Raw genomic sequence first — 15902 nt, 5'->3', positions numbered from 1 at the left:
GGCAAAAGAGAAAAAACGTAAACTGAGAAGGTTCAACTCCTTCCCTAATAGTTCATATCTTGCAGTCCTGGAATCAGCCTGGTTCCTTTTCCCTGGACTTTCTCTAACAGTGCTATGTCTTTTTAATAATGTGAAGACCAAAAGCTGCCTACCGTATTCTAGATGGGACATTTTATAACTTAAGTATACCCCAGTTTGACTTGGCTGTACACATCAGGTTATATAACTAACACCCTATTAGCCTTTTAATGGTTTATGTGCCATGTCTGGATTTAGGTAGTAATGAGTCCACTATGACTCCTGTGGCATTCTCATAAGGGGTAATTACAAGTTTCAGACCTTCAGTTATGTATACAAATCTAACATTTCTTCTTCTTATATATAATACTTTACTTAAATTAAATGACATCTGCCACAGGTCTTCCCAAGCCTATATTCAGTCTAGATTAATTTTTACCAGTTTAGCTCATTCTAGATTATATGCCATTCCACCTAGTTTAGCACCATTTGTGGGTTTAACCAGTTCTTTATTTATTGTCTTTTCAACGTAATTTATGTTCATTAAAAAAAGCAACAGCTTTGACACTAACCTCTAAGGGACCCTTTTAAAGATATTCTAATTCAGAAGTAGCTCACACCATAACTTTAAGCCAATTTTACACCCACCATCCATCCATCCATTCTCCAACCACTATATCCTAAGTACAGGTTCACAGGGATCTGCTGGAGCCAATCCCAGCCAGCAAAGGGCGCAAGGTAGGAATCAACCCACCGCAGGACACACACCAAGCACACACACTAGGGACAATTAAGAATCGCCGGTACACCTAACCTGCATGTCTTTGGACCGTGGAAGGAAACTGGAGCACTTGGAGGAAACCCACACAGACACGGGGAGAACATGCAAACTCCGCGAAGCGAACCCAGGTCTCCTTACTGCGAGGCAGCAGTGCTACCACTGCACCACTGTGCCGCATCTACACCCACCAGTGCACCTTCAACTCAAATTTTTTGAGTTTGATCACAGGCCGCTTATGTGGGACCTTATCAAAAGCCTAATGAAAATCAACATAAATACTGTAATGTCTTATGCACTGCACTGTTGTTTGCATTTTTTGTTTTTTCACAGAAATCATACATATCAGTGAAACACAATTCCCTCTATCTGAACCCATGCTTCCAATTCACTAATATACCTCCTCTTGACATGTGATGCTCATTATCTTCTTTAATAACTTCTTCCATTCATTTACCCATGATATGTGTTAAGTGTACTGCTTCATAGTTGCTTGACATCTTTAACTTTTTATTGGAACATTACACATAAAAATCTCATTTTATGCAATCTAATATATTGTTAGTTTAATAAATAGTTTAATAGTCCTGTCATGTGTGCATTACACAGAAATTCTAAATGTCATGTCTAGTGACAGACTAGCAAGACATAGTAATCTAATATGAACAGCAACAACATATACAAACACGGAAGCTGAATTCAACACATTTAAAGCAACATCTGAGAAGAAACACTTGTGCAGCTGTGAGTAGGAGTGGCTGTGGAGTTGCATTTGGACTTGCAGATAAACACTCTCTGAATCTAGTGTTATGAACATTAATGGTCTGTCAGGACAAAGGAGTGAGAAAAGTAACTGTGAAGGGTGGCTGAGATCTTTAATAGTACTGTTTGCCTTTCAGAGGTAGCATGTATTACTGTATATAACTTATGAAAAGAAGGCAGTTGTGCTCCAGTAATATTGTGGACTGACCTCACCACCATCAGCATTACTTAGCGGTCCTGAGCAGCACACATGCAGAACAGTCAGAGAACATGGGCTCCACTATGCACCTGTAGAAGCTTTCTGGGATTTCCTCTGGCATGTGAAGTACAAAACAACAATCATTTCCCAAGTAAAAATGGTGGCACTAAGTCCATCTTTCATGGTGCAACAGAATTAAACGATCAGCTGCATGCAGTTCATGAACAGCACTGTGGCAGGGCAATTTTTATTATCCAGATATATCAGGTTGGTATGAAGTGAAAAGGATATGGCACCCTCTATGAACTGATTGGGATAACATGCAGACTGAAGGTCATTCCAACTATCTCTGATATTTGTCCTAGTAAAGAAAGAATTAATACAGCTAAAATGAAAAGTAAGAATTAAGAAGAGTTACAAGTCATGATGCTACCACTCTAATTAATGGTATGCTTGCCTTTTACTTGAAAAATCATTTTTGACACAGACTATTTGATTACACATAGAACACCTCTAATATATGAACTGCGTGTTTGCTTTATGTTTGATTTTTATGGTTGTTTGTTTTACTTACTTTTTGTTGCCACTGCAAATGTTTTAATACTAAAATTGATACAATATGCCTGTGCATTTTTACATTTTGTGCAGTAACTTGGGAATTTGGGTTTTGGTTGATTGATAATGTTGTAAATTCTGGTACTCCTCCTATTATTTAGAATCTCTAAATTTCAAGCCCAGTGTATGACATTGCTTCTTTTCTTTGGAGGCTATTATTTGATTTCAAGACTTAAAGACAAGAACAGGTAACGTGGTCTACACAGGCTCATCCAGTAAGCCTAAGACACATTTTGTGTTGATTCTCACATTACTGTTAGGCTCATCATAAATGTTGTGGTTGGGGAGGATAAAATTATAGGCTACAACAAAAATAATAATCCAAAAATAACAATAATAATCATACTAATAATATGGGACATGCCCATAGTTACTGACCAGACAATATGTGCCAACTGTCTTGATATAGTGATAAAAAACAAGAAAGAGCGGACATGCCTTCTGATCAATATACTGTAGCTGTTCCAGATGACACAAGAATCTTACTGAAAGAGACAGAGAAATTCAGCAGGAATTGATATGGAAAACAAGACCAGCAGGATTTGGAATGCCAAGATATGAGTGGTGCCAGTAATAGTGAGATCATTAGGAGCACTCAAGAAGGGTTTCATCAACAACCTTTGAATACCTTCAGGCCATCCATCAGCTAGTGAAGGGCAGAAGATCACACTCATACACACTGCATACATCCCCAGGAAGATGCTTGACGTTGTCACAAATACGTGTCTGAGAGACACAATTAGGGCTCATCCAAGTTATGTAATACCTCAGTGGGGTAAGAGGGGGAGCTACCATTAAAAGTGTCGTCTTTTTTCGCTTCAACAGCAGTGAGAAGATGTCCTCTTATGGGCAACTAACCCCACCCTTTCCACCTGGATAGCTATAAATGCCCGACACTCTCAAACGACAGTGCTTTTTTTTTTTTGGACAAGTACAAACCTATAGAACAGAACTCCAAGATCTCTGCTTGCTCATGAGAGCTGTTTACTTTGAGAGCCTAAGACGTAATTTATGTTTGTTTTATTTTTGCATACCACAAGAACCTGTTTTGTTATCTGTTGCCAAGGGCAACCCCCATGGCACCCCAACACTTTATATGGGTTGCTGTACTCTTTCCACCCATCCACAATGTATATTTCTTGATGTTTATTAATATGATGGTTGTTCTTTATTTGTGATGGTGATTAATTGTTATGTAGACATTTTGTGATATGTTTGCACAGCCATTGCTGTTTTGTTTGTGGTTGTCATATCTTTTGCTGATCATGCTCCACCTATATAAGATAGTGGCACACAGCAGTCAGCATCTTAATGTTAGATATTAAAGACAAAAGCATACTTTGTGGCAGATTAGTGAAGGGAATAAAACCTAGTTTAACTTAGGATCTCTTTTTAAAAAGACTACTTTTACTGTTGAGTGCTCTGGTTTTAGTTTTGACTTCTTTGGAAATGGATCCCCGACCTGTCCTCTGACCTTGCCTTAATTTTCTCCCTAATAGTACTTTCCATTTCCTGGTACAATCCCTTAAATTCAAAGTTTCCTATCTACATCAGTCTTAGGCATTGTATTATCGTAGTATTTCCCTCTACTTACCCTTTACCTATTTCTTTTAAGGGTACATGTTCTCATCAAGTTCGTTATCGGGTTGGTCTACTTTTGCACTTTAAGATGAACACACACATACATACTGTAGCTATACACATACACACAGACCCTCACCACAACAGTGCCCCATGAATGACACACACACGCTGATTAACCTTTAGCACTTTAAACCACACAAGTGCTTTAGGAATAACACAGCCTGTCACTTAGCACTTCAAGAGACTTACTTATTATCGGCACGAGCAACATATGATGTTTTAATGATATCTCAGACCTTAATATTACTTTTGTTCTACAAGAATACATTTAAACATGCAAAGACTCAGCACTCTTGACTATAGGCCATTTATCAGCCAAGAATACCTTCTTTACATACTGTTCCCTACTATTGAGTGGAGCTCCCACTCGCAGCCAAAATAAACCTCGCAGCACAGAGGTAATGGCAAATCTCCGGCTGCACTAGGTGCTCAAAGAAATCTAACTTATTATTTCAATTACTCTATAGACATTAAGACAAACCATAGAAAGTTAAAAGCAGCATGGTATTTATTACAAGAATAGTAATAATACCGCTGGAACAAAGAATAATAGAAAATAGGAACTGATAGGAAAGTCTGAATATATATAGTCTTTAGAAAAAGCTTACAAAAAAGTTACAGATGACAAGGATAAATGTATCAGGGCGGCGTTTGATTTAGCAATCGAAGTTCATGAAAATGCTGTTAACTGATGATCAGATGAAAACTGGGCATACGTGTCTTTGTTGTCTTCTCTGATGTCGCTCTTCCATCGTTGCTGTTTCTCTTATTCTTCGTTGCTTTCAAATGAGGCATATTTATTATAAAGTTTCACGCCATTGGCTTCACAACACATGAATGTTCCATGCACCTGATTGGCTGACTGTCAATATGATGGATGAATTTTGCTCAAACTCTTTAATCTATCTTTTCCCAGATAATAAAGTTTTTTGATATTGCCTCATGTCCTCCTTTCTCAGGCTGTAAACCAAATTGTTGTTCCAGATGTCCATCCATAAAGTAATCAATAGCCTGAGGCATGGCTCAATCTTCCTTTCCCAGGCTTTAATACCAATTTAGCACTATGCTGTGAACAACTGTTATAAAAGTGAGGTGTAAGGGAAGAGGATATGTCTTTTTATTATAATGCTTCCTACATCTGAATTCATCTTATTGGGACTGAGCAAAATATAATAATAAAATATAGAGAATAATTTGTAGATTGTATACACCATAACAGGCATGTATTGCCCAAGGCATTTCTAAACAGAAACAAACTATTATATTCAAAAAGAGCATATGGTAAGCTTCATCTCAAGCCCTTGAATATGAAAGAGCTCCCTAACAACTCTTAGAATTCAAAAGCCATCACTACATCATCGTTAAAAGAAATCAGCTACTTGGATGTTTATCCAGCTACACTGTTAAACACAGCTAGGCACTTAGGGAACAGGACAGCTTTTCCCTTTTCTTTCTTCTCAGATCTAGCCCTAGTAGTTATTTCAGTGAAGGCTCAACTTAAAATGTAGGTTAACTGCTGTATAATACACACATAATGATGGTGAATGATTTTTTTGCTTGAGGCCTCAAAAGTAATGCAGAGTTTTTAGTGTCAGGTTATACTTTGGTGTTTTTCTCTTGCTTCATTCTACATGACACTGCCTCTGGTGTTAGGCAGAAATAGATTTGATGGAGTTAAATATATTTTCCTTCTTTTTTAGGAGATTTCATCTGAACAGGAAATTAACTGAAATTCACTTCTGCTCTTTTTAGTTTGTAGAAGTTGATGGCTCCTTGGTGAGAACTAAGCTAGATGGTTAGGTGTTGGGCAGTGTAAGTTTGTGCTTCTGACTTATAAAAAGTGACACTGAGGATGACTTTGTACACATGGCTAATGTATTATTTTAAGTAGACAACAAGGCCAATGTTCATTGCAATTATTTACAGATGTAATAATACAATTGCTGCATTGAAAGGTTAAATGATGTGCTCAGAGTCACACAGTGAGACAGAAGCAGGGATTGAATGGGGAATCATGTTGTTTAAGATTGTATGCCCTGGCCACTGCACCACACTGTTTGCATTCATGAAAGCAGCTTGACCATCGACAACTATTAACGAAATGTCACTATTTATAGACACATTAGTGAATAGAGTCTATTCATCCACTCTTCCATTTTTTGCTGATTATCCGTGTTTGGATAGTGGGGGCAGCAATCTAAGCAATGATGTCCAGGCATTCCTTTTCCCCACCATCCCCTCCAAGTCCTCCAAGGGGATACCAAGTTGTTCCCAGGCCAGCCGAGAGAGATAATCTCTCCACCATGTCCTTGGTCTGCACTAAAATCTCCTCTCAGTTGGACGTTCCCAAAACATCTCCTCAGGAAGGCATTCAGGAAGGATTGTAATCAGATGTCCAAACTGTCTCCATTCAAAATGGAGGAGCAGTAGCTCCATTTTGATCTTCTCTTAAATTTCTGCACTTCTCACCCTATCGCTAAGAAAGAGCCCAGAGATGCTGCAAATGAAACTAATTTCTGCTGCTTGTATCCATGATCTAGTTCTTTTTGTCACTACTCAAAGCTCATGAACATAGGTGAGACTAGGAACACAGATTAACTGATAAATTGAGAGCTTTGCCTTTTGATTCAGCCTCCCTCCCTCATCAAGGACCAAGTAACCATCCATCCATTATCCAACCCGCTAAATCTGAACACAGGGTCACGGGAGTCTGCTGGAGCCAATCTAGCCAACACAGGGCACAAAGCAAGAACCAATCCCAGGCAGGGTGCCAACCCACTGCAGGGACCAAGTAACCTCACCTGGAAAAGGGAACTCGTCATCAAGCTCTTGGTGGTTGGGACTATACCAATGGTACCTGGCTGGGTACAGCCCTAAAGAGCAGAAGAAGCCATAAGGGTCTGGTGCATTGTGGCTTGTGCGGCAGTTGAAAACAAGTGCCTTGACTGACCGATCCCTGGCCACCGAAACTTAATAGAGTGTAGTTTTGATAAAAATGTCTACATTTTGCAACATTTCTATACACCTAGAGCAGGGGTGGGCAAACTACGGCCCGTTGGTCTTTTTAATCCGGTCTGCCGAAGATTGGTACAAAATTGCCCTAATCAAATCATATCATAATTATGACTGCATTCATTTGACCTTGTCCTGTAATGCCTGGCGTTCCACCAGGTGATACATTGATTTGATTTTGCAGAGCCCGGGTTACTCTCTGTTATTACTCTGCTACTGCTGTGAACCCATCTGCAACAATGAGTGGGCCAAAGAAAAGAAAAGTCGACAGTGAGTGCCGAGTGTTTAATAAGGAATGGACAACTAAATACTTTTTCACTTAAGTCCGGTCAAAGGCTGTATGTCTTATTTGCCAAGAAACCGTTGCGGTTTTAAAGGAATACAACATCAGCCGTCACTTTTCCACCAAGCATGCTAATTACACTAACAACCAGTCAACGCAAGAACGGACGGCTACCACTCAGAGGTTGGCAGCTAGTTTGCAGGCTCAGCAAAACACCTTTATCTGACAAACTGCCATCCAAGAATCAAGCACGAAGGCAAGTTATGTGCTGGCATTCAAATTAGCAAAGACCAGCAAGCCTTTCTCTGAAGGGGAGTTTCGCAAAGAATGCATGGTAGAGACAGCAGGTATCTTGTGTCCTGAGAGCAAGAACAAATTTGAAAAAATGAGCTCATCATGCAGGACAGTGACTTGCCATATTGAGCTAATTGACGAAGACTTAGCTAGCAAGCTAAACAAAAAAGTGGAGTCATTTACATTATATTCCTTGGCACTGGACAAAAGTAATGACATAAAGGACACCGCTCAGCTTTTAATTTTTATCAGAGGGATTAATGACAATTTTGAGATAACGGAGAAGTTTTTGGCGATGGAATCCCTAAAGGCAAAAACACAGGGAGAGGACTTGTATGACAGCGTGTCGGGGGTCATAAATAGGCACAAGCTACCTTGGAGTATGCTCATCAACGTTACCACAGATGGATCGCCAAATCTGACTGGAAAAAACGTTGGGTTGCTCAAACGAATCCAGGAGAGGGTGAAGGAGGACAACCCTGAACAGGAGGTAATTTTCTTACACTACCTAATCCACCAGAAAGGATATGTTTATGTTTGATATGTATGCATCTAGTGCTGGCCCGGCCTGTCTGTCAAATTTTAAAAGTCAATGTGGCCCCTGAGCCAAAAGGTTTGCCCACCCCTGACCTAGAGTGTTGAATAGCTGAAGTGTATGCTGTTTCACTTAAACATTTTGGTATTTGCAATATGATTGTAATTTGTGGATATGATTGCACAGTATGACCAAATCTCACATCAGCTCTTATGATGCTGTGTGATGCTTTCTAACTGATTTTTCTCCTTAGGAGTTGATAGCATCTGTGGAGGAGTTAATATATCTTTCTTGCAGAATATTAATTTACACTAAATATGGATTTAACTATTTCACAGAAACTACAGAGCACATCCACAGTGGGCTGCAAAGGCAAAAACAAAAGGCACAAAGGAAATGAAAATGGGTGTATAAAACAAATAAATAGATGGCCATGCATTTGGAAATAAGTTTCTTTAAATTTTAAAATTGACATATTACTTACCATTTGGGCGATACCTTTATCCAAGGTGACTTACAATATTTCAGATACAACTGGTTACATTTCTTTTGTCCCCCACGTTGTATATAACGTTAAACTGCATCCAGCCCTGCAAACGCTCCTCCAACTTGGGGGTTGGTGGAAGGATTGGCACTCCATCCACTAAAAAAACTTCTCACAACTCCGAAACAGCAGACAAGACTCTTTTCTGCTCTCTGTGGGAGTAGCACATTATCAAGGAGATGGGGGAAAGCTTTCAGGGGCCTCATCCCTAGAAGAGTCAAAACTTTCAGGGAGCCAGTGGGGTCAGGCCTGTTGGGGATAGGAACTGGTGTGGTGCTGAGGCGTCGTCCACTGCATAGCAGAACTTGGGTCCTGATTTGAGGCGGCCCATCCGGGTAGGTGCATGGAATGTCTTATATCTTCAGCATGGTAATTATCTTCCTCTGCTGTTAGAGAAACTTCATAAACTCCACATTTCAATGGGGGCACTCTCTGTGGTATGCAGACCTGGGACTGGCCAAATCTCTGTAGGTGGGTTCAGCTTTTATTGGTCTGGTCCTAGCTCCTAGCTAATCTCTCTCTCTGTCTCATTCTTCCTAGGGCACGAAGCGGAAGCGGAAGCAGAAGCAGACAATGGCCAACAGTGAGATGAATCGCGTTGCAGTAGTAGTTGAGGAACTCCGGGCACTCGACGAACAGATTCAGAAACTCCTGTCCAGATGAAGGTACCTTAGAAATCTGAAGGCTCGGCTGTTGGATAAACCGTCCTCGCCATCTGTTATCGGCATAACATCAACCCCGCATTGTGCCACTCAAGTCGTCTTCACCCCCGCGCCTCATAGGAGCGACACCGATGATGACCTCGGCGTATTTCAGCTATGCAGGCGGTGGTTCAAGGCCAGAACACCTCCATCGGCACAGGCAAGCATCGTAACTCAGAACCGGTTCGACCCTCTAAGCGTCCCCAGTTCGCCTTCAGCTCCTGGTGATGTAATAGTGGTAGGTGATTCTATTGTTGGAAACCTCAATATCACATGCCCTAATAGAAAATCTTTTGTCTCTTGTTTTCCCGGTGCTCGTGTCCAAGATGTGATGAGACGTGCGCCAGCAATCTACGAGAAGAACAAGAACAGGGCAGTTGGAGCAACTGTTTTGTATGCTGGCGTAAACGATATAAGGCACTGATCATCTGACTCCCTCTCGTCAGATGATCAAACGAGTACTACAGTCGTCTGCTAGGATTAAACAACTGGCTGCAGCGCTTCTACAAGAATCAAGACATCGGGTTCATCAACAACTGGGGCCTCTTTTGGGAAAGACCGCGTTTTTTCAAGCAAGATGGCCTGTATCCGAACAGTTTTAGGCGCCCGGGTCCTCTCCAAAAACATATCTAAGGTAATTTGTTTATCTTGACTATCTATCTCTGCTCTTAACCCCTTCTGAAATGCTACTGCTGTGCTAGGACATGATAATTGTTTAATAAAATCTTCCATTAAAGTGCACAACATAAATACTGCAATTACCAATCTCGATGCACGTAGAAAATCTAGGCAATACAGCATTAACACCAATAATTTAATTAAAATTACTACTTTAGATGAACAATGTATTAAAACTATAAAAACAGATTATAGATTAAACAAAAAATACAAACAGAACGGCGCTAATAAAAATAACTTAGTTCCTGTTCCAAATATCAATAATGCACATAGTACTCATCTCTGCCCTTCCGAAACATTAAATATGGCACTATTAAATATTAGAGCTTTAACCAACAAGACGTTTTTTTATCAACGATCTTATTAGTGATAAAAAAATAGACTTTATTGCACTAAGTGAAACGTGGCTTAGCTCAGATGGCGCAGCTGTTTTAATCGAATCTGCGCCTCCGGATTACAGTTTTACTCGTGCAGATCGCCAAGGAAAGAAAGGCGGTGGCTTGGTAAACATTTACTCAAACCGGCTAAAATGTAAAGATGTCAGTTTTGGTAAATTCAAGTCCTTTGAGTATCTCGCCGTTGTTATCCATGGAGATTCTCACGTTCTAGTATTATCCGTGTATAGAACTCCAAAATTCAACGCGTCGTTTTTTGAGGAATTCTCTGACTTAATGTCAATTTTAATTACAAACTATGACACACTCTTAATAGTCGGCGACTTTAATTTTCATATAGATAATCAGTGTGACCAAAAATTAAAAGAATTTATGAACCTCCTGGACTCTTTTGATTTGAGACAGCTCGTTAATCAGCCTACACATAAAGCAGGTCATACGTTAGACTTAGTGATTACTAAAGGACTAAAAGTTCATATAAAACGGGTCATTGATATTGGTCTATCAGAGCATTTTCTTCTACTTTTTAATATAGAAATATTGATAGAAAACACTCATGAGATGCATATTGTTAAAAAACACTTCTTTGACTCATCATCAGCTTTAAAACTTACAAACATTCTAAGCAATCAGTCCATGTATAGTGCCAACTATAATAGCGAGGATAATGTAAATAATAAGGTGGAAAGATTTAATACTAAAGTGAGAGCTGCTGTTGACATAGTTGCACCTGAAAAGATAGTTAAAAAATCTTCTAGCATTGTTATACCATGGAAGACCCAAAGAGTGTCTGTTCTAAAGAGAGCATGCTGTAGAGCTGAGCGTAAAGGAGGAAGACTAAACTAACTATCCACTATGAAATATTAAAAGTTAAAATAACAGAATACAATAACACAGTCCGTCTTGAGAGGCGCTGCTATTTCTCTAGATTATAAATAACAATGCTAGTAATCCCAGAGTCTTATTCTCAACAATTGATCATCTGTTAAACCCAAGTAACTCAAAGGAATGCCTCCTAAGTACTTCCAGTAAAACCTGTGAGGCTATCGCTGTATTTTTCAATCAAAAAATTTATGATATTCGAAATAACATAGTATATCTCCCCAACACTAAGGATCCTCCTAAACCCCAGTATTCCGTTATAAACAACTGAACTCTTTCACTAGGATAGATTTACCTGATTTACATAAAATAGTTTCTCAAATGAAACCCTCCACCTGTGTCCTTGACCCAATACCAACACATTTTTTCAAATAAGTATCAGGCGTGCTAATTGATAATGTTCTTGACATAGTAAATTTTCATTAGATACGGGGGTCTTCCCAGACTGTCTTAAGACTGCTGTAGTTAAACCCCTACTTAAGAAAAATAACCTTGACCCCTCTGCTCTTGAAAATTTTAGACCCATCTCAAACCTGCCTTTCTTAAGTAAAATTCTAGAGAAGGCAGTCATTATGCAGTTAAATGAGTACCTTAATAAACATGCTATTCTTGATAAATTTCAGTCAGGTTTTAGAACAAACCACAGCACAGAAACTGCTCTCGTTAAAGTAGTAAATGATTTGCGGGTAAATGCAGACAGAGGCCATTTATCTGTTTTCATCCTCTTAGATCTGAGTGCCGCATTTGACACCATTGATCATAATATTCTTAAGAATCGCCTTAGTCAATGGGTGGGCCTCTCTGGCAGTGTCTTAAATTGGTTTGAATCCTACCTGGCAGGGAGAAAATTCTTTGTTAGTTGTGGTAATTACAACTCAAAGACACATGACATCCTATATGGTGTTCCACAAGGCTCTATCCTGGTTCCGCTGCTCTTCTCAATCTACATGCTTCCGTTAGGTCAGATTATCTCAGGGCGCAACGTGAGCTACCACAGCTTTGCTGATGACACACAGCTGTATTTATCAATTGCACCTGATGACCCCAAATCTCTTGATTCACTAACACAATGTCTTACTTGTATTTCAGAATGGATGAATAGTAACTTTCTCAAGTTAAATAAAGAGAAAACTGAAATCTTAGTGATTGGCAATAATGGATACAATGAGGCTATTAGAAATAAACTGGAAGCATTAGGATTAAAAGTCATAACGGAGGTAAAAAGGGGTAACTGTTGACTGTAATCTAAATTTTAAATCGCATATTAATCAGTATCCCTAGGACAGCATTTTTTCACTTTATAAACATAGCAAAAGTTAGACCTCTTATATCATTGAAAGATGCTGAGAAATTAGTTCATGCGTTTGTTTTCAGTCGATTAGATTACTGTAACGCATTCCTCTCAGGACTACCCAAAAAAGACATAAATCATTTGCAACTAGTGCAGAATGCAGCTGCTAGAATCCTTACCAGGAAAAGAAAATCCGAGCACATCTCTCCAGTTTTGATGTCACTACACTGGTTACCTGTGTCATTCAGGATTGACTTTAAAATTTTGCTTATGGTTTATAAAGCCTTAAATAATCTTGCCCCATCCTATATATTGGAATGTCTGACGTCTTATATTCCAAATCGCAACATCAGATCCTCAACTGAGTGTCTCCTTAGAATTCCTAGAGCAAAACTGAAAAGAAGTGGTGAGGCGGCCTTCTGCTGTTATGTACCTAAAATCTGGAATAGCCTGCCAGTAGGAATTCGCCAGGCTAATACAGTGGAGCACTTTAAAAAACTGCTGAAAATACATTACGTTAACATGGCTTTCTCATAACTTCACTGTAATTTAATCCTGATACTCTGTATATCCAATTCATTATAATAACTATTCATGGTGGCTCTAAAATCTGTACTAATCCCTACTCTCTCTTCTGTTTCCTTTTCCGGTGTCCTTTTGGTGGTGGCTTGTGCCACCACCATCTACTCTAAGTACCATGATGTTCCAAAAATGATGGATGGATTAAAAGCCAGAAGTCTGTATGACCATCAACATCAAGTGACTCTGTGAGAACCCTAACTACAAAGAGGACTATGTCATTTATGTTAGGTAGAATGCCCAGAGGGGACTGGGCAGTCTCCTGGCCTGGAACCCCTACAGATTTTTTTCTCCAGCTTTCTGGAGTTTTTTTTTTGTTTGTTTTTTCTGTCCACCCTGGCTATCGGACCTTACTCCTTTTCTATGTTAACTAACGTTGTCTTATTTTAATTTCTTATTTTGTCTTTGGCGACTGTGGCGAAAGTGGCTCTATGTTTCTTGACTTTGCAAAAGGTCAGGGGCTGCAGATTACTGGGTCCTGGTTGCAGCACCCTGAGCCGCATTGTTGGACTTGGTACTCCAATGCTGATGGTGCGGTGAAGGAGATTGATTACATCCTCGTGGGCAGATGCTGGAGGCTCCTACAGAACTGCAGGATCTACAGAAGTGCCCAGTTTGAGAATTCTGACCACAGACTTGTTGTTGCTACTCTGAAGATCCAGCTTAGGTCCAGTAAGCTATCACCTACTAGGAGAACGAGGCTGGACCTGACCATACTCCAAGATCAGGCTGCTTCTAGTGAGTTTGCATGCAGTTTGTGTGAGGAGCTTGCAGACTCGGGTGCGACTGCTAATTCATTGTGATGTGGGACACATTCTGTGACAAGACCCTGAAGGTTGCTAAGGGTTGTGTTGGTGTTCCCAGAAGGAGGTATTTCAACTCGCAGGGCATCCTGAATATCATCAAGAGCAGTTGCAGCTCATGGCTTAATAGGCAACTCTGGTCTGTATTGAGAAGGACAACTGCGAGGGCTCTGAGAGCAGATAAGGAGGTGTTTGTTAGAGGATTCTGTAAGCAAGTGATACACCATCTATGATTTAGTGACCCGTTTCCTGCTTATAGAGGAATCAAAGCATTATGCACATCCAAATATGTTCCTCATAGAGTCACAGTCAGGGCAGGTGATGGAATGGTCCTTACGGATGATGCTGCAGTTGTGACCTGCTGGGCTGGCTACTTTGACGAGCTGTTTAAAGATGATCCTCCAGGTAGGACATCTGGGTCCACGGTTCCTGAGGCTGATCCTTCAATTAGCTGTGAACCACCCAATCTCACTGAGATTGTGCAGTTAGTGAACCAGCTCATGGTAGGGAAGGCTGCAGGGATCTGTGGTATCCGGGGTGAATTTCTCCAGACTGGTGCTAAGGCTGTTCTCCTGGCATTGCACGCAGTCTTTGCCTTCATTTGGGAGAGGGACGTCATCCCAGTTGACCAAAAAATGGGAGTCATCATCAACGTTCCCTCTAAGCTGCGCTAGCGTGCGCTGGCGCACCAACTGTTTAACCTTGGCGCACAACTTTTAATCCTAGCGCACGTGGCGGCCGATTTGTTAATTTTCGTAAAATCACGTGCCGGCGGACTGCGGCCTGGCGGGAATCCTGTTGCCTGCGTGACTCGGGAGTCTCGGGCTACATGATTCAATCGGCATAATAACGAAGTAAACTTTGGCCTTGGGCGAAGTTGGGCCTTGGCTGGTGTAATATGGCATGTGACCGGTGACCGCGTGATTGGTGCACTTTCCCACCATTCAGCTGGTCTATATTTCAATTAAAGTCCATGATGTTGTCTACTGAAAGGTCGGAAGTTCCGGTCCGGTCCAGTTCGCATTCATAACGTTCGTTAAATTACTGTTTTCGCAAATTCGCAGTAAAAAATAAAAATTTGAACTTTACAATTTCTTTTCATTATTTATGAAAATGTCGAAGCGCAAAGCTCAAGATGAACTGCTATGTAATGCGACAAAGAGAAGCCGCAATAACTTCAAGAAGGAATGGTTAACAGATTATTCGGTTGAAACCATCCTGCCAAATGGGTCCGGACATAAGAATGTGAAACTCGGAGAAATTTTTAAATATCGTGAAACGGAAGACGTTGTTTGTACGTTTTGTCTTAAAGCAGGAGTTGACGGAGAATGGAGTTCAGGAAAGAAATGGGGTGAATGGAAAATTGATTACTTGAAGCGTCACGTAAGTCACAAAATTCATCTGGATGCTGTCACGAAACTTCGAAATCAGAATCGTGGATTCATACAAAATTTTTTAAAAGAAACGCCTGAAGATAGGATTGTTAGACAAGAATTGAATGAACGTGACAGATCGAATCCCGAAGCGGTAAAGGTGTTGATTGACAATGTTTTACTTGCAGTTAAGTTGAATGCATCCATGCTGTCTGTGCAAGAAATTCATGACCATGTGGCAAAATACACAGAAATTCCTGAATGTTGGAGAAGCAAAAATTATGCTTTTGAATTCATTGAATGCATTAACAATGTTGTAAAAACAGAAGTTTTAAATGAAATTAGAGAATCTGATTTCCACACACTTATGGTGGATGAAAGTACAGATATTTCTGTTTCAAAAATGCTGATTATGTACATCAAATTTAGAAAAACTACTGATAAAATTCATAAAACTGTTTTTGCTGGAATTACCAAATTGACTGCTTGTAACAGTACAGCAATAGTTGAGGCAAT

The 15902-nt window shown here is 40.1% G+C and overlaps 2 protein-coding genes across 2 annotated transcripts in view; one reads left to right on the top strand and one right to left on the bottom strand.

Annotated features, from left to right (window-relative positions):
- LOC114654090 (SCAN domain-containing protein 3-like) overlaps positions 1-15902 on the bottom strand; it is a 412012-nt gene that overhangs the window by 176536 nt on the left and 219574 nt on the right. The gene's annotated exons all lie outside the window — the stretch shown is intronic.
- LOC127528836 (uncharacterized) overlaps positions 11973-15902 on the top strand; it is a 52645-nt gene continuing 48715 nt past the window's right edge. The window contains exon 1 of the mRNA XM_051930018.1: positions 11973-12300. Coding sequence (XP_051785978.1) covers positions 12288-12300 — 13 coding nt within the window. The 5' untranslated portion in view covers positions 11973-12287. The remainder of the gene's footprint in view (positions 12301-15902) is intronic.

Source organism: Erpetoichthys calabaricus, chromosome 7 (assembly GCF_900747795.2).
Source record: "Erpetoichthys calabaricus chromosome 7, fErpCal1.3, whole genome shotgun sequence".
In the NCBI taxonomy this organism is placed as follows: Eukaryota; Metazoa; Chordata; class Cladistia; order Polypteriformes; family Polypteridae; genus Erpetoichthys; species Erpetoichthys calabaricus.
Note: the sequence above shows the minus strand (reverse complement) of the source record. Positions and strands in the feature narration are given on the sequence as shown.